General features: G+C 36.8%; 3 protein-coding genes and 1 pseudogene across 3 annotated transcripts; 3 read left to right on the forward strand and 1 right to left on the reverse strand.

Annotated features, from left to right (window-relative positions):
* The first annotated feature begins 1,397 nt into the window (after nucleotides 1–1,397).
* On the forward strand, nucleotides 1,398–5,945 carry LOC126761118 (diphosphoinositol polyphosphate phosphohydrolase 2). Its single transcript, XM_050477066.1, has 5 exons — nucleotides 1,398–2,145; nucleotides 2,311–2,514; nucleotides 3,940–4,038; nucleotides 4,109–4,264; nucleotides 4,335–5,945. The coding sequence occupies exons 3-5, from the start codon at nucleotides 3,940–3,942 to the stop codon at nucleotides 4,569–4,571; spliced, it is 492 nt and encodes a 163-aa protein (XP_050333023.1). The 5' UTR covers nucleotides 1,398–2,145; nucleotides 2,311–2,514; the 3' UTR covers nucleotides 4,572–5,945.
* Nucleotides 5,946–8,108: 2,163 nt separating this feature from the next.
* Nucleotides 8,109–12,774, reverse strand: LOC126761113 (divergent protein kinase domain 1C). Its single transcript, XM_050477060.1, has 6 exons — nucleotides 12,401–12,774; nucleotides 12,175–12,321; nucleotides 11,963–12,100; nucleotides 10,382–10,575; nucleotides 8,559–8,690; nucleotides 8,109–8,467 (listed from the first exon to the last, which is right to left on the reverse strand). Exons 1-6 carry the CDS (start codon nucleotides 12,545–12,547, stop codon nucleotides 8,182–8,184), a joined length of 1,044 nt encoding a protein of 347 aa, XP_050333017.1. The 5' UTR covers nucleotides 12,548–12,774; the 3' UTR covers nucleotides 8,109–8,181.
* Nucleotides 12,775–12,979: 205 nt separating this feature from the next.
* On the forward strand, nucleotides 12,980–15,582 carry LOC126761884 (uncharacterized). The gene is made up of 5 exons (XM_050478320.1): nucleotides 12,980–12,991; nucleotides 14,805–14,969; nucleotides 15,083–15,160; nucleotides 15,232–15,354; nucleotides 15,562–15,582. Exons 1-5 carry the CDS (start codon nucleotides 12,980–12,982, stop codon nucleotides 15,580–15,582), a joined length of 399 nt encoding a protein of 132 aa, XP_050334277.1.
* A 1,723-nt stretch (nucleotides 15,583–17,305) lies between these two features.
* On the forward strand, nucleotides 17,306–18,071 carry LOC126761885 (uncharacterized; annotated as a pseudogene).
* The last annotated feature ends 880 nt before the right edge of the window (nucleotides 18,072–18,951 follow it).

Raw genomic sequence — 18,951 nt, forward strand, 5'->3', positions numbered from 1 at the left:
TCCTGCTTAAAATCATTTAATATTTATTTAAAAACTATTCATGGGCACTTACCTTCAATGAGAAGCAACCATTCTTTGTGAAATTTGGCACATTCTGAGGTCGTCAAACTGTTAATATCATTCCTAAATAAGTCAACCGAAACTTTTGCGCATCAAACCCTTCGCTTGCCGCTCATAATCTTCATTCCAAGCGCTTGTACAATCGAAAGCTTTTACACAAATATTCACAAAGCAAACAGCTGACTAGTGAGCTATTGTTTCTTCCGTCTAGTTATCATTTATCAAATATTGAATTGAACTTTTATATTTTTTATCTAAAACATTGCACAACTCTCACTAAACGTTTACTGCGTCGACTGCAAACACAAAAACAGTTTTCTATTAGAAATTCTCTAAAAAGTTTGCCTTTAACATTTTTTAACAAATTTCAACACCAGAAGTTCTTACATTTCCTTCCGCTATTTCTGCCGCGTTGCCAATGCAATATTTACATTTCGTTTGACATTTGTTATTTTAAACTTCCGATGACAGGAATGCCAATTGTGAAAAACAAATTTTGTATATTTAAAATTTATTAATTACTATTATAATTTATGTCGCTTACAGTTGCGTAGCATTAAATATTTCCTGTGAATGTAGTTGATCTATTTATGAATTGCTACATCACATTTTGATTTTTAAATTACGCGTTGCCAACTATCCGAAAATGCAAGTAGCTCAAGATAACCAAAACTTGGGCACACTTAGATTTATTTAATTTATATTTTTCTTTATTAAAAATTTGAAGATAATTTGATATCGAAAAATTTTGCCAATTTAAACAGATATGCTGAAATTCTAACAAACCAATCAGACCATAAAAAATCAATTTTTGGAAAATTAAAAAGATATAGACATTGAATTAAAAAACAATAAAATTTGTTAAGAAAAATTTTAAATTTTCTACAAGTCTCCAATATTCACTGTTGCAATTGATTCACTTTAAAAAAAAAAATTCCAACTAAATTTGTTTTTAAAGAAATTCAAAATGATATAAGATAATCGATAAGATAATAGATGATCTTGATAAACATAATTTTAACGTTGAAAAATTTCCGTATCTATAATCATGTAGGCCTTGACAAACCTTCAATATGGAAACTATTAATAATTTTAGAGCATATATCTTACTTTCCATTCTTTTTATAACTACTTCATACCTTAGAACGAAAATCTTTAATCTAATAAAAAATTTCAATCTTATTTTCTCCAAAATTAAAAGAATTCATTCCATTAACAACACTAATGTGGCAACACTACGTGTGCGCAATTCCTCAACTACTACGTTCAATGGATTCTTCAGAAATGCCAACCAACGAACCGGTAAAAGTCACTTTGACATTCAGTAGTGCTGCCAAGTTAAGTGCACATTTGTGGTTGTCAAATTTCATGCAATTTCTTTATGTACTCTTCATTTGCTGTGAAATAATTAAAAGGGTACAGAAGTTGTGATTAAAGTGTTGCATTATTTTTCTGCATCGTCAACGAGCAGAAAATTGCCAAAAAATTATAGTGTTTATATATACACATATATATAAAAAGTGCAGCTTACGCTGAACACGCAGCAGCCGCAATTGTGTGCCCAAGCGAAAGATGGGGAAGCAGGTGTCTAAGTAAAAGTAGATAAGCAACGTCTGGAAGCAGTTTTCTTTGCTTTACAACGCAGACAAAGAAAAAGCAACAGCAGTAATATAAGAATTTACATTCGTGTGCGAAGAATAACTCACACATCAAGTGGAAGAACCTACAGCAGCAGCAGAGCTCTGTGTGACGACGACAACGACGACGTCGACGTTGACTTACGAAAAAAGTCGAGAAAAACATCTGCAATAGCAGCAGTTTTGCAAAGACAACCGCCAGCGGCAAGCCTACACGCAAAACAGCAAAAACAAACTACACAAAAATGCTCATATTGCAAAGCTAAACAACAATTTGCCACTTTTCCCTACAATTTTTTTTATTTTGGTTTTTTGCATAATTTAAAATTTTCTTACCTCGACTTTTAATTTCTTCCTGTGCCTCTACAAAGCGCGCATACACACACGCATTGCTTGCCGTCAACTGAGTGCGCCGCATACCTTACGACCAACCTGCCGGTCGACCTACGTAAGTACTATCAATCACACAAAATGCGAGTATGACGAGTGCAACGCCCACCCAGTGGTGGCTACTATGTCTCAGCGTGTTTTAACTACTTTATTTTATCAATATGCATTTATTTTCACTAACTCACATACTTACTAATAAAGTGTTTTAACTTTTTTCTTGCAGTTATGTAGAGTATTTGGTGAATATTACTTCATTCATACATTTAATCGCTGTTAAAAAGGTACATTTAGCAATCTAAAGCTATTTGAGCTCTACTGATTTCACAAGTTTTTGAAAGTTTGCTGACCACGCGTTCTCCCAAAAAAAAACTTATTTTTCTACGAGATTATATAGATTGCAGTAACTGAATTGCAAAATTAATTAAAGGTAAGCCATTTTGACACAGTTTAAAGTTATATTTATATGTGTTCAGAATTCAATTTTCATTTATAATCAATTCAAGTTAGCGCTATTAAACAAATTCATATGTATATTTATACCCTGCACCTGTTTTTTTTTAGGTTTGCCACGTAGTTTGTAAGACTATAATTGATCATCGTGTAGAGTTTAGTTGTTTTAGCTTTGCCCCTTTGTCTGTCCGTCCCTCAGGTTTTAAGTTATCGATTTAAAATTTTGTGTACGTCGTTTGTCTGAACGGCCGATATCGGACCACTATAACATATAGCTGCAATACAATCTGATCGACCAAAATCCAGTTCTTGGTTAGAAATCATTTTTATTTGTAAAAGGTATTCTAGCTCCAGTGCAATAGAAATTAACATTTTTTCTAGTTTTCATTTATTATCAATTCAGTTTAGTGCTTATTAACAAGCTTATATATGTACATATTTATAAATAAGTAAACATGAGCTAGGCCTACCTTGGAAATTAGCAGACTTAAGTCACGTGCAATTTATTGCACAATCAATACAAAATTAATTATTTAAACAAACAAAGGCACAGGTCAGCGCTTATCTCCAGTGATGCAAACAGTGTTTATTATTATTTTCGTTTTTTATTGTGTTTATTTATACATTAAAGTATTCAAGGGGCATGACTTACAAGCACACTGAAAAGCCGGTTGTTCAGCTGTTTGCAAATTGCCAATTCAGCAGTTTTAGTTGCACATTCATGCGAAGGAGCACGATACCGGTCCAAACGTCAACCGATGCTTATAAAAAGTCGAGGTAATCGCTCCAACAACAACAACAACGTAACTCGGGGTATACGCAGACAGTGCTAAATAAAAATCTGTTATTTTGGTAACAAAGAAAGCGTTGCTATAAAATCTTGTGCGTAGAATTGTATTTATAAGCAAATTTAAATAGTTTGTGTCGTAATAATTGCCGGCTTATAAAAAGAAAAATGTGCAACTCATGTAAAGTACCGTGAAGTAACTTTAGCACAACAAATATTTTTAAACATTTCAAGTAAGCAAAATTTCTGTGCTAACTTTTGAGTGACTCCGCATTTTTGTTTGCATTGCATATACATACATACACGCATGAATGTGTGAAAAATATTCATATCTACTACGTTGCTCTGCATTAATAAAAAACGTGCTGTCCAAACGCAATCTCATAAAAGCACACAATTGCTGGAGATAAGCGGAATTCGCGATTTTAATTACGTACTTGTAGATTTTGGTAATGCCGCAGCCACCAATAACCAATGCAGTTCGCATTTTTTTCGCTTATCTCTATCTAAAAAAATTAAAATATATACGCAAACAGTTTTCATATCAGACACGCGCTTATGCTAAGCAATTTTAATTGGTTTTCAATGTTTTTGTTTTTTTTTTTTTCATTACAGATGGTTAAGGAAAAGCCTAATTCTACACGAATTTATGACAAGGATGGCTTTCGCCGTCGTGCCGCTTGCATTTGCGTGCGTTCCGATGCCGAGGCAGAGGTAATAAATAAATCTAACATTTTCCTGCATTTAATTACTTATTAATTGCCATTTTTGCTCTTTTGTTTAGGTGCTGCTGGTGACATCGTCACGCCGTCCGGAATTGTGGATTGTGCCCGGCGGCGGTGTTGAACCCGAAGAGGAGCCTTCGGTAACGGCTGTGCGTGAGGTGCTCGAAGAGGCCGGCGTTGTCGGCAAGCTTGGGCGCTGTTTGGGTGTTTTCGAAGTGAGTACACATGCATCATATATACAAATTTATTGAAATACTAAAGTCAACATTGATTTTTTGTGCTTAGAATCGCGAGCATATGCATCGCACTGAAGTGTTTGTTATGACCGTCACCAATGAATTGGAAGAGTGGGAAGATTCGCGTAGCATTGGTCGCAAGCGCCAATGGTTTTCCATTGATGATGCGTTGACACAGCTGGCACTGCATAAACCGACACAACGGCACTATTTGATGCAGCTAAGGCATTCAAAGAGTAATACGACCGCTTCGAATACACCACCGGCATCGCCTACAGCAACATAAGGATAATGGTGTAGTTTTGTCACACCCAACACATGCGTAGCTGCAGCGCAACTACATACGTGTGCGGCGACACGTGGACCGTAGACTTAAAGTGACACCCATAACAAAACACACACACACACACACGCACGCATATTAGCATATAAAAACACGCATAGACGCATATTTGTTGCGTCGGTGTTGGCACGCATCACCAACAACAACAACAGTTGCCATCAGGCACACTGCAGCGCTCGTTAATAGCTGTAATAATACACTTAAATTTCCTATTATTTTGGCTAATTTGCACACAACTCACTCACATAAAAATTTATTGTTTTTTGTGCGCGAAGTGCATGCAACACGCAAACACACACACACATACTTTTAAGTATACAAAATCATTACCATTTAATTATGCCGTAAAGTGAAACATGTTATTATATTCAAATAGTATTTAGTTGAAAAAGTTTTATTTGAATTATGCAGAACACCATAGACTCGTATAAAATTATGCTCCACATCAAACAACAATATTCATCACTAACGTTAAGATACTTTTTAATACTGTAATAAAATCTATAATATTTAAGTTGAACAAAGTGAAATCTAAAGCAACGGCTTGCAAGTTGTCTGACAAAAAAATAAAAAAAATAAGAAAAATATTTTTTTTTTTTTGTAAAATGTTCAGTTTTATTTAGTGTAAGAAAAAAAAATTAAGAAAAAAGTGAAAAAAATATTCAAAAGCGCCACACAGCGTTATAAAAGTAAATTGTTGCGTTAACTTTAACTGAAACGCAGTTTTAGCTTTTTTGAAATACGAAATTTCACACAGTAAACGTAAATAACTAAAAAATAGCTATTTTCATAAAAAATAGAATGAAAATTAAATTATCATGAAAAGTAACGAATTAATTAAGTGAAAGGCTACACAATGATAACACTGACGCAAACAATAAATAAAATCAACAAAATAAAGCGGAAAGTTTAACTGAAAACTTTAAACAAATTGCACATTTTTGTAAATTTCTACCTAGATTTTCTACTATTTTATAATTTAAAACGAAACGATATGAAACAAATGCTTATAACTACTTACTATTGTAATGTATGTATGTATGTAATATTGAAGTTGCGCTCAGCTGCTTTTTGCGGAAGCAATTAAATTGTGTAATCAAAATTCTAAAGTAAACAAAACAAAAAACCAAAAAAAAAAACATTAAATAAGCAACCAATACCAATCATGAGTATCTAGCATGTATAAAAAGTAAGCAAAATTAAACGAAAGAATTCAAGAAAAGTGAAAACGTTTGCGTATAAGATTTTGTGTGCGTTGTTAAGCGTTAATTTTGATTTGCAAAAATAAATTTTCAGTTTTGTTACGCTCGAACCGCATATTGTACACTGTAGTTGCCTTCCGTATTGCATAGATTGCCTGTTAAGCCCACGCCAGCAGCGCTTTGATACGCATTTGTGTTTTTTTTTTTTAATTTGTTGTAATACAGTGGCATTTTTTTGAATGTGTGTTAGCAATTAGACTGTGTTCACACGAGGACATTTTTGTTGTTGATTGTTGTTGGCCGTATGCAAATCCGGGTCCGTTCCGATTACAACGACCCGAATGTCGTGGGAAAGGAGGACGCTTTTTGTCGTACAAACCGTTTTTTGTCGGTAAGAGAACAGCGTGGAAAGACTAGAGTGCCGGCCAAGGACTGTCAACTCGGGTTTTTCTGCCGCTACAACAATAACAATGGGGGGAGGAGGTATGTTGCTGGTGGCACGTGTGGTTTGTGTTTTTGTGCGCAACAGTTCGCTATTCTGCGTTCCTTTTCTTTTAAAAATTCTATTCACGTTGCAATAGCTCTCAGATTTAAATAAATATTTGCATTATGCTCAGAAATTTTAATTTTATTACCTCGTTTTTATATGTCATATAAAAATATTTTTGCAAATATGCATAATATAACAACAATGTTTTAAAAAAGCTTAAATAAGAGCAAAAGTTTGCTAAACCAAAATATTTTTGTGCACCGCCTACATGAAGCGTACAAAAATTTGTGAATGTTATATGAAGGATAATGCGAAAAAATTGTGTGGCACAAGCTGTCGCAGTCGTGTCGCTCGTGAGAACGCAACCAAAGGTGAATTTGCCTCTGATGAGCGACAAAAGTGTCCACGTGTGAACGCAGTCTTAGTAATTTTGAGTCGACTTCGCTCGGCTGCTGCTAAAGCCCGCCACACCGCACGTACCACAAAAAAAGTATATTGTTTTTGTTTTGCGCCGCAACTATACGTTTTGTTGCACGTGCTACCTGCAACGTAGGTGGCAAGTAATGCTGTTAAAAGTAATTCACACACGTACATACATTAGACTTAAATAAACGCAGTCACACACTGACATTGTTAAGGAAAGAAAAGTAATTTCTAATTTAAATATTAATATATAAAGAAATAATTAAAGAAAGAAAGAAATAATGAAAGATAGAAGTAAATAATAATTATTTCTTAGAAATAATGAAAAATTAATTAATTAAAAAAAATAATAATAATTAAACAATTAAAAAAATTAATAATAAAAAAATAATAATTAGGTAATAATAAAAAAAAAACAATAATAAAAAATAATAATTAATAAAATAAGAAATTAAAAATGAATAAAAGAAAAATTAATTAAATAAAAAACAAAAAACAAAAATAAATAGTTAACGAAAAAAATTGAAAAATATATAGAAAATAAAACTAAAAAATAGACGCATAATAAAAAAATTTTTAAATATATAAATAATTAAACAAAAAAGAAGTAAATAATTAAAAGACGCATTAAATAGTTGCAAAAACACTTAAACATTGTAAAAGCGCATACACATACATAAAATAATTGTTAAGTGAGTGAAAAAAATAATAACTATTGCAATTATAATATTAAAAAAACGAGCAAAAGAAGTTATATTATAAATGTAAAACCAGTAAACAATAAAAAAACGAAAGTAATATTAGAACGAACACTTTCTTTTTGTTGCTTGTACCAAGATTATTTATTTTCAATGTAAAGTTTTTTTTCATTTTTGTAAATAAAGTGATATTGGCGATTTTGGAGCTTTTCAAAACGAATGGCATATATGATTTGTACGTTTGTATGTATACATGAGTATGTATTTACAGTTATATTTGGCAATGAGTACTTTATTTTTTTGTAAAACTGGAATACTTATAAAGAAGAGCAACGCTGTCCAAAATGTGTATGTATAGTATGTATGAATATACATATATATGTCAGTATATATTAGTAAATCATGTCTGTATGTATGATCCAGCAATTGTTAGAGGAAAAAGTCGACATAAATTGCTGCAGAACACCGGTCCGCTCTGAGGTTCTGGGTGCAGGAGAAATTGTCCCAATCTCCCAGCCTCTGGGTCAATGCATGTCAGTTATACATACATATATACATATGTACATATATGTATATGTATGTCAGTAGGTCATGTATGCTTGTTAGTGTATCGGTATGTACCTGAGTTAGTAAAGATGTGTGTCAGTAAGTCATCCATGTTTTTATGTACGTATGTATGCATATCAGTGTATCTACAGCTCAGCATGTGAGTATGTACCTCAGTTTATTCATATGTCTGTCTACCAATAGTTCTTCCGGTACTTTCGCTTACACGCATACTCATAGAGTATCCGCATTTCGTCCTGTGCCCGAAAGTAGCGAAATAATTCTGGATTCATATCCACATATTGACATAACTGTTGTACATTACTCTGTCTTGGCGGTTTGATGCACTTATTTTTCACACAGCTACCAATACAGTCAAACCAGTGACAATCGGTGTCGTACCAACAAGATTTGCCGCTACCCAGCTCCTTAAGCAGTTGAGTCTCCAACATCAAGTAGCGCGCGTTCTGAGCTTGGACTCTAACGGTAAATAAAAAAATATATATATATTATATATATGGATATACTAAGGTATTATTCATCTTGTCTCTATTTGAGAGAGTTTGGTTACCTATGGTCTGCCGTTAAGCCAAAATAATCCAACCGCACTTTGCAGATTTTCACCGGATCCGGTTTGAGCATGTCCAAACGCAATACATATTCGTATATGGTTTGAAAGTTCAGATGTTTATGTGTAAAACCACTGCAATACAAAGAGGTTCAAGAGTTATTCCGCAATTAAATATTGAATATTGGAGGTCCTCATGTTTAATTCCTTTTTAATATTTGACAGCTGTCAGTATAAATTTTGCTTCTCTTTATCTATAACCCACTCTGTAAGTCAATTAAGCGCTCACTATTTTTTTTGAGAAGTCGTCATCACTTATCATTACCTTAGACAAGTTCTATAGGCTCTTGAAAAGTTCCGAGAAGATCCGACGTTTTCGAGCCAAGTTTTGTTCAGCGATGCGGTCCATTTCTGGCTTAATGGGTACGTAAACAAGCACAATTGCCACATTCGGGACGAAGAACACCCTGAAGAGATTCAAAAGCTGACATTTCATCCAGAAAAAATAACGGTTTAGTGTGATTTGTGGGCCGCTGGAATCAACGATCCATATTTCTTCAAAAATGATGTCAATGAGAACGTAATCGTCAATGGCGAGCGTTATTGCCATGATAAGCGACTATTTGATGCCTGACAGCTCATGATCTCGGCGACATTTGGTTTCAACAAGACGGCGCCACTTCCCAAACATCATATCAATCAATGGATTTACTAAGAGAACACTTCAGTGAGCAGATAATTTCACGTTATGGGCCAGTCGTTTGGTCACCAAGAACGCGTGATATCGCACAGTTAGACTTTTTACTGTGAGGATATGTAAAGTCTAAGGTCTATGCGGACAATCCCGCTTTGATTGAGGCCTTGGAGCAAGACATCACTCGTGTTATTCGCTAGATACCAGTCGAAATTCTCGAGCGAGTCGTCAAAAATTGAAAGATTGACCATCTGACACGTAGCCGCGGCCAACATTTGAAAAAGATAATCTTCCAAAAATAAATGCCAAAGAATGTATTTTCGAATGGAATAAATATGCCTCATTTAATTTGAAGTTTCTGTGTTTTTTCTTTAAACAAGTAGAGAACCTCGATATGGATCACCCTTTATAACTCTTTCTATGAGTCAACTAATTCTCTCACGATTGTTTTTTTTTTTTTGAGGTCGGGATCACTTATCACTACTTAAGGTTAATTCTACCTCGAAATATCAAATAATATTTTTAAAGTATATGGCAACCCTTATGGAGTTAGTGTTCTGTTAGTGGTTGTTATCGCAGCGGCCCAAAATATTCTAAACTAAGTTTCAAGAATTCCGCCGAGGTGAAATTCTCTCGTCGGATAAAAATCCAGCTCTTTCTCGGTTACCTTAACCTAACTGTTGTGGGAATTTCAGTCTTCCATATATTATCTATAGTGGTCTAGTTAGAAACAAAAGTGTCATTGCATTCTACTTTACTTTTCAAATCGTCGGCTTGCTCACGTGGACTCCTTCTTTTCCAGCTCCATTGTGGTTATACAAACAATACGATTCAAAAAAAAATAGGATTTCTATAAAGCGCTGACCGAGATCTACCTTCGCTGAGAATACTCAGCTATTTTTTATGACTAAAGAATGAGCTCAAGCTCATATTTGTGTTTCGAACATCAGGTAAAAATTGCTTGAGCCAAAACTTAAAAATAAGAGAGATCGAATGGTCACTTCTCTGTTTGTTGTGCAACAATTTAAGTATTTTGAGCAGAGTCTGAAAACTTGAGTCTAAACATTGTCCGAAAAGAGGTAAATAAATGTGGATATTACTGGTAGGTATTTAGTTACTCGCAGTTACTCACTTTCTTATCTCAAATGGAGTATGTAAATGCTTCGTTACATACATGCTTCCGCAAGTGCCCAGCATTGTTGGCAGTATTGCTTCATCTTCGAATAGCTTAGTCATCACATAGTCATTGTCATTGAAAAGGTTCCAGAAATCTTTTATTTGAGTCGGTTCATTTTCATCGACTTCGTTGCTGATCAAGCGTTTCAGCTGTTGGTAAAGAAATTGGAGAAAATAGTTTGTTTAAAAAAATACTTGGGTCATATTTTATATAGCGATGGACATTTGAACCTCAATGGAAGTTCCTAAATGCGTATACTATAAAACTATAGCTTCTGGGTTCAGTAATTGCTGTTGTTGTAGCGCAAGAAAACATATCTGCTGTTAGGCTGGTGGAATGTGTCCTTGGCCGGATAAAAATCCGAGCCTGTTCCGGTTCAAACCGTCTCTTCTACGGAATATATTAGGCATTTCGGAGCCCGCTAATAGAAAGGTTTCACAATTGTGGGCTCCGAAATTTTAATATATACTGCGGATCGCTCAAAACTTCGGCTAACCGAAGCTATGGTACATTTCACAAGTGATTTTCTTTAGCACAAAAGGATTTAGAAAGATCTATATCTTGGTTTTAAGCGTAACTCATCAGATATTGTCATCGTCCATGCCTACGCACCGTATAGAAGGACGGGAATGATGAGTGGCTTATAGAGTTTGGTATTTTTTTCGTCGAGAAAGGACTTTGTTTCTCAATTGTCTACTCAGTCCGAAGTAGCACCTGTTGGCAAGAGTTATTCTGCGTTGAGTTTCGAGGCTGACATTGTTGTTGGCATTAATACTGGTTCCAAAATAGATGAAGTTTATGGCTTCGAAGTAATGGCTCTCAACAGTGACGTGGAAGCTAAGTCGCGATTGCGACGACTTTTTGTTTGATGACAGGAGATATTTCGTCTTGTGCTCGTTCACCACCAAACCCATTTGCTTTGCTTCCTTATCCAGTCTGGAGAAAGCAGAACTCACGGCGCGGATGTTGCGGCCAATGATATCAATATCATCAGCATATGCCAGCAGCTGTAAACTTTCGTAGAAGATTGTACTTGCTCGATTAAGCTCTATAGCTAGAATTATTTTCGCCAAGAGCAGATTGAAGAAGTCGCACGATAGGGAGTCGCCTTGTCTGAAACCTCCTACGCGCTGTCAAAAGCAGCTTTAAAATCGACGAAGAGGTGGTGTGTGGCGATTTTCTTTTCACTAGTCTTTTCCAAAATTTCCACACTGTTAAAGTCCAAACAGTTTGTTGGGTGGGCTTTAATCTTTCACACAATATGCTCGATAGAATCTTATATGCGATGTTGAGGAGGCTTTTCCCACGCTAGTTGGCGCAGATTGTGGGGTCTCCCATTTTGTGGATTGGGCATAGCACACTTAAATTCTAATCGTTGAGCATGCTTTCGTCCGACCATATTCCACAAAGCAGCTGATGCATGCGACTTATCAGTTCTTCGCCGCCGGCAGTGGGGCAGTGGGACCGTGAGTATTAAAAAATCCAGCACTTTTCTTCTCCTACCTACTAACAATTCAAAATATACTTAAAACTCACCACATTATCTTCCAGCGACACATTATAATTGACCAATAGATGCATTTTGACCATGTGATACAAGTCTGCAGATTTTGGATAAACATCAACGCCGTTCTTATCGCGCCATGTCAGATCGTCAAGCGATTCCGCCACCAACTAAAGGTAAAAAGTGAAATCGGTTAGTTTCGTATTGCTTTTTGCACTGTACCTTGTTTCATTCGTTGCTTTACTTGGAAATTGTAAACATTCCCATTTCTTTGGGCGGTAAATGCGTCTGGAATCCCGCGAAGGCAGTGAAAATCGCTAAAGGCCGATGGCTTCATGCAGAACTCGTCGCATAAGGCGCCGCTGGTGTGATTTTGACTGTAAGACTCGCACTGCAAGAAAGCTCCATTATAATGTTCTTTCCGATATGAAGTGAAATGCATTCAATAATTTTTCAGCGATTTTACTTACGATGGGGGGTATTACACTATGTTCTACGTAGCTCCCGCAAAATATAGTGAACACACCGATCCCAATGGGTATGAGAAGAAGAAACAATAAAACAGAACGGTACAAATTGCGTAGTGCACGCGTCATTCGCATGCATGGGTACATCATTTTGGGAAGCGCCTTTTAGTTGCACAGTATTACTGAAAAGTCTTACTACACTGCTTAATATTTATGTTTCCATTTGCATTTGCTTTGTGAATAACTAATTTTCTTTTTACCGCCGCTTTAAAGTTGTTACTCTTATGTTCTTGTACCTTGGAAGAGCCGAAAAATTCCACTAACGGCAAATTGCTGCTGTATCTAGTTTCGTTGCGAGCAGCGTAGCGAAGACGCTGATAGGGGTGGATTTGGTATATTTTGACAGATGAGGGACATGCGCAGTCGTGCCAATTCGAATTATCCCCTTGTTTTTTTTGTTTTTGAAAGTATATGTATGTCGGTTGCAAGCCGGTACATATAAATACATACATACCATAAGTAGGTGTAAAAGGTTTCGAACGACGCTGCGATGCTCCGAGTTTTTTAACTCATCTATGGAACATGTTTCTGCAGGTCTGCAAAGTTGGCCTCCGTTGCGGCGTTAACTTCGTCTCTCTGCTATATACATACTTGCGATTGAGGGAAGGACTTACTGCAGGAGAGGAGCAATGAGCTTTTTACGGATGAATCAAATCCTGCGGGAGAGTTAGTGGAGGAGTACCTACACTGTCTATCAGCCTATCAGCTCCAGTTTTCGGCATCTTGACCACAGCAGTGTCTTTCAGCGGAAGTGGCTGCCATAATAGTGATGGTAAATCTACTGCTCTGGAGTAGACCCTCCTTCAGTGTGGTGACTATCCACTCCGATAATAAGGCAGCGATATTAGCTTATCTGGTTTGCTTCTGTGGTTTGCTTACTGGCTTGCTGTGCTTCAGACCAGCTCAGTAAGCGTTGGTCAACTACTAGCAGCGATGCACTTGAAAGATAATTCTGGTCTAGGGTAAATCGTAAGAGGTATAATGTGCTTTTCACTCTCAGCATATCTTCTTCTTATTCTTCTTTAATGGCGTTTCTCTCGAAAACTCGTAACTTTGACTCATCAGATGTTGTCATCGTCCATGTCTCCTCACCATTTAGGAAGACGGAAATAACGATATTTATCGAGAGAAGACTTTACTTCTCATTTGTCTACCCAGTCTGAAGTAGCACTTGTTAGCAGGAGTTATTCTGCGTTGGATTTCGAGACTGACATTGTTGTTGGTGTTAATACTGGTTCCAAGATAGACGAAATTATCTACGACTACGAAGTTATGACTGTCAACAGTGATGTGGGAGCCAAGTCGCGAGTTGGACGACTGTTTGTTTGATGACAGGAGATATTTCGTCTTGCTCTCGTTCAAAACCAGACCGACACGCTTCGTTTTACTATTCAGTCTGGAGAAAGCAGAACTAACAACGCAATTGTTGAGTCTCATGGGGATACCAAATTCAGACATAGCGGCATAAAGGCAGCTCCTTTTCGTACTGACAAAAGCAGCTTTAAAATCGGCGAAGAAATTGTTTGTGTCGTTCCTCTTTTCACGGGTGTGTCAATTCTCTTTTCTAAGATTTAGCATATGGTGAATATCTGGTTAGATTGTGACTTTCCAGGCCTAGAGCCACACCGAAAAGGCTCAATCAGTTTGTTGACGGTGAACTTTAATCTTTCAAAACGCTCGATAGAACCTTATATGTGATGTCGAGGAAGTTTATCCCACGTTTATTGGAGCAGATTGTGTGGGCTAACGTTTTGTGGATTGGGCAGATCATACTTAAATTCCAAACGTCGGGCATGTCGACCATTTTCTATAAAGAAGCTGATGATGTTAAATGTAATGATGTTAAATATTTTACCGGATACCAGCGGCTTCAGCTGTTTGGAAGAAGATGAGATAGAATCGTCTCTGTACATCCTCCTCGAATGAACTTTGCCAGATGAAGGCAAAAATATATTGGATCTCATTATTTTAGACATCCAGGGTAAAGAGCTTAAATATAAATTAAACAGCGCTTGCGTGGCCATCTGGCAGATATACTGGCATTCGGAATTCAGTACGCCTCATGATTTTGATCATTTATATTTCCCGCTATATCTCGCGAATAGGTTTGGTCCTTACACATAACGAGAATAGATTATACTCAAAAAACTGAACACCCTAGGTCACTTACTTTCTGTATATACCACCAACATATATATTTGATTGTGGGGCATACAAGTATAATTATTCCATTATTTAACTTTTTGCGTTTTTAAAATTTTCCACCTTATTTTCCGACACTCTGTTTTGTAACACTTGAGTTCTGGAATTTCACTAAATACATGTATCCATGTTACTCATCTTTTAGGTCTGTGCCAAACCGAAGGTGTTAATTAAGATTACGAACACGCACTGTGAGTCGTTCAAAAAACTCTGGACAGTGATAAATGAATGCCGATTGCATGCTCTAAGGCGAGACATTGTGACCCTGAATAGAAACATCACATTTCGGCATCCAGCTAATGATATAGAGGTTTGGTTCTAGATATATATAGTATAACAGTAATCTGTGTTTGCGCACTGATAAGGTTTTGTCAAACTTTTCGCTAGTTGTTTTTGGTTTTCTTGAAGAAAGCCAATGGTTAGAAACCGTTTGTTGTACGACTGTCGATGCTTACGACGTTTAAATCCTTCAGCAACATAAACCACACTTGTCCATATGTGGTGAGTTACACCAATCCATTGTTAATTATCGTATTACTTGATGTTGTTGTAAATTCGAGTTTCATTTACAGGGCGTTCAACTGTTGTTGAACTTTTATCCCAAGAATGAGCTCGTTACATTGTTTCTACCGAGCAGCGATTATATTTTGCTTATGGACTGGTTCTTGAGCAAGAAGAAAACGTTCGCTACCAATGTATATCGTATTTCTCATTTTACGGATGAAATGTTGAAAGTTTGCAATCATTTTGGTTTTTTAACAAACTATAAATAATAATTTATGATTAAAAATAATGGGCCTGAGATTTCAGACACGCAACTTTTTTAAACGATGGACATAATTTTAATCATGAACATGGTTATACTATATATGTACTATACATCTTCTTGTTTAATGGCGTAGACACCGCTTACGCCAAGTTAACAACTGCGCGCTAGTCCTTTCTTTTTTTTAACAATTTGGCTCCAATTCGAGATACCAAGAGCAGCCAGGTCATTATCCACCTGATCTCTCCAACGGAGTAGAAGTCTTTCTTTTCCTCTGCTTCCCCGGCGAATACTGCGGCGGATACTCTCAAAACTGGAAACTTTTCATCCATTCGGTCGACATGACCTAGCCAGCGTAGCCGCTGTCTGTTAATTCGCTGCACTATGTCGATGTCGTGGTATATCTCATACAGCTCATCGTTCCATTGAATGTGATATTCGCCATTGCCAAAGATCATAAATATTCCGCAGAACTCGTAACGTCGACTCATCAGATGTTGTCTTCCTCCATGCCTCTGCACGATAGAGGAGGACGGGAATAACGAATAAAGTTTGGTCTTTGTTCGTCGAGAGAGGACTTTACTTCTCAATTGCCTACTTAGTCCAAAGTAGCACCTGTCGGCAAGAGTTATTCTGCGTTGGATTTTAAAACTGACATTGTTGTTGGAGTTAACACTGGTTCGAAGAAAGGACTATGGAGCCATGTTTATAAGTTCACGCAAGTGAGAAAGTTCTCTGACCGCCATTCACTTGGGAGTAGCCAGAAACGATTCTCTTACATATGGCTCAAGCAGCTCACGACTTCCGGTCTTAGACCAAGTATCCTTCCGTTTGAAGGCGAGTTAAAGTGAGAATGCGAATCATCCCCTCCCCAGGCTTGTGCGCTGGGTTTGGGACCCGCCACATAAAAAACCCTACCAATGAAAAGGAAATAACAGAAAAGGGAGGCATCTGAGCGCCAGAACCGGGCAGCCGTTGGAAACTAAATCAAGCCTTATCCAACAACTCAAAAAATTTGGTCAAAAAACTGATGTGTTCAACTCAATGTCTCTTTAGATGGAAAGGAGCAGTTTGATAAAAAAATTTCGATGTGTTCTGACTTATAATGTTGCTAAAGTTTAGAGGTTTTTGGTCTGAACATGGTTTTTTTTTCTGACATTAAGTGGAATATGTCCCGTTTCATCACATGAATTTGTTCCTCATTTCGCGACAAATCTACTTCAACGCCATTTTTTTTCCGGAAGTTCCTCAAGTCCTCAAGAGGCTCAAACGAAGGGCCGATCGGGTCTGGCGAGACATCGCAGCCGATTGGAAGTTGCACCAAAACAACACCCGGCTCACACCGCCTTTCTTGTGAACAGCTTATTAACCAAGGCCGGCAACCCAACTTTCCGCAGCCGCCCTCAGCCCAGATGTGTCCCGTCCGGCCTGTTTTGTTTTGTTTCCTTGCCTTAAAAAGCCGTTGAAAGGCAAACACTTTGAGGCGACAAAGGGGATCCAAGCAGCATGCACTTTATCTCAAGACTATTCCGGAGAATGCCTTCAGTGACGCCTTCAATGCTTGGAAATCGCGCTGCAGCCACACAGAAGGAGCTTATTTTTAAAATTATTAAAGAATTGTAACGATTGGTTCAATACATTTTTTTAAATCGACTCAGTCCTAATACTTTCCGAACAAACCCTGTATATACCGTGCTAGTTCATAATGAAACCGTGTCGTAATTATCGCGTTGCATTCGCTGATTAGACTGGATAACTTTTTAAAATTTTGAACACGCTTTGAAAATTGCAATTACTTAATGAGAACTAATTATTTTATGGCTCTTTAGTCAGTACCACAGAGCCTGCAAAAAAATTCACAGAATTGTGTTTTGAGACACATAGCTGCATGAAACCTTTGGTCCGCGTAATGATTTTGTCATCTAATTTCTTTCTAATATGCATATTCTTGAGTGTGGTAAGTGTGATTTCTTATACGATCAACTTTCTAAATCGATATTATTTCCATAATTAACAGACATGGGTGGCGGCCAAACCGAAGGTGTATATTAAGTTTACGAATGCGCACTGCGAGTCCTTCAATAAATCCTGGGTGGTGATAAACGAGTGTCGTTTGCGTGCGATGAAACGAGATGTGACGATGCTGAATATAAATATATCATTTTTGCATCCAGCCGACGATATTAAGGTATGTTTGTTGTTATGGGGATTTCTTTTTTGAAATTACAATATAAAAAAGTCGTTTTCTAATCGTTACTTTAGTTGAGCATTGCTTACTTGAAGAAAGCCAACGGCTATAAGCCTTTTGTGCTGAATACGACTGTAGATACTTGCGAATATTTCCAGAAGAAGAATAATCCCATTGCCAATTTGGTGTTTCCATTTTTTGTACCATTCAGTAATATAAATCACACTTGTCCATATGTTGTGAGTATATACATATGTATTTCAGTATTAAATATGTATTTGGTTCTTATATATTAGATCTGTTGAATTTTACAGGGTGATCAAATCAAAAGAACTTTATCCGAAGAATGAATAGTTAGACTGGTTTTCCCGATGGGAGATTATGTTGTGATGTTGTCATGGATTCTAAGCAAAAGGACGACTTTTGTTACCAATGTATATTTCACTTTTAATGGGTGAAATTTCATTTTGGATTTTGAACTATATATTATATAACTTCTCCACACTTTTCTATAAGTAGTTTGGGTAGCAACTTTGTAGACGTTGAGGACGTATTTCAGTATCACAAGGGTTTGTTGTTTTTATTATCGAATTATATATATTTTGATGTTGCTCACGATTAATATTTTGGGTTTATGACAATCTGGTTTTATTTTAGTTTATTAGCATGATCTCCAAGCGAGAAGCAATTATCTTCTTAAATGATGGAAAAACATTTAACAATAAACTCCACAGGACGGTCCTTGGTCGGCAGCACTTCAGCCATCTATTTGGGGCTCCGCACTAACGTAGCCGTTATCTCTTAATTCGCTGAACTACTTCAATGTCTTTGCATATCGTTCCATCGACTGCGGTATTCGCCGTTACCAATGCGCAAAGGACCATAAATCTTCCGAAAAACGTTTCTCTCCAAAACTCGTAACGTCGACTCATCAGATGTTGTCATCGTCCATGCCTCTGCACTATATAGCAGGACGAGGATGATGAGTTTCTTGTACAATTTGGTCTTTGTTCGCCGAGAGAGAGGAAATTACTTCTCAATTGCCTACTCAGTCTGAAGGACCACATGTTAGCAAGAGTTATTCTGTCTTGGATTTCGAGATTGACGTTGTTATTGGTCGCCATTGCCGGTTACGTTTTAGCATTGAGACGCTTCATTTTTGAACCACACCAAACCGTTGTTTTTTTTGTGAATGAAATAGAGCGAAGTCGCTTGGGAAGGTCGAGCAGTTTTAGTTCTTACACAAGCTGTATTTTGTACATTTTCAATTTAAGATCTTATCGTAAAATGCGTCAAGTTGTTTAATAAGTCAATCCGAGTTGTTACGAATGGTACCGA

Source organism: Bactrocera neohumeralis, chromosome 6, assembly GCF_024586455.1.
Source record: "Bactrocera neohumeralis isolate Rockhampton chromosome 6, APGP_CSIRO_Bneo_wtdbg2-racon-allhic-juicebox.fasta_v2, whole genome shotgun sequence".
Taxonomy (NCBI): domain Eukaryota; kingdom Metazoa; phylum Arthropoda; class Insecta; order Diptera; family Tephritidae; genus Bactrocera; species Bactrocera neohumeralis.

Excerpts from the sequence above, each read along its gene's own strand:
- LOC126761113 (XM_050477060.1), bottom strand. The coding sequence starts at position 12,547 with ATGATGTACCCATGCATGCGAATGACGCGTGCACTACGCAATTTGTAC. Across the intron at positions 8,691-10,381 it reads ACTCCATTTGAGATAAGAAA|TGGTTTTACACATAAACATC; the intron begins GTGAGTAACTGC and ends TTTGTATTGCAG. Across the intron at positions 8,468-8,558 it reads GGCTTAACGGCAGACCATAG|AGTCCAAGCTCAGAACGCGC; the intron begins GTAACCAAACTC and ends ATTTACCGTTAG.
- LOC126761118 (XM_050477066.1), top strand. The coding sequence starts at position 3,940 with ATGGTTAAGGAAAAGCCTAATTCTACACGAATTTATGACAAGGATGGC. Across the intron at positions 4,039-4,108 it reads GTTCCGATGCCGAGGCAGAG|GTGCTGCTGGTGACATCGTC; the intron begins GTAATAAATAAA and ends TCTTTTGTTTAG. Across the intron at positions 4,265-4,334 it reads GCTGTTTGGGTGTTTTCGAA|AATCGCGAGCATATGCATCG; the intron begins GTGAGTACACAT and ends TTTTGTGCTTAG.
- LOC126761884 (XM_050478320.1), top strand. Across the intron at positions 15,161-15,231 it reads ACCACACTTGTCCATATGTG|GGCGTTCAACTGTTGTTGAA; the intron begins GTGAGTTACACC and ends TTTCATTTACAG. Across the intron at positions 15,355-15,561 it reads AGAAAACGTTCGCTACCAAT|ACACCGCTTACGCCAAGTTA; the intron begins GTATATCGTATT and ends TTAATGGCGTAG.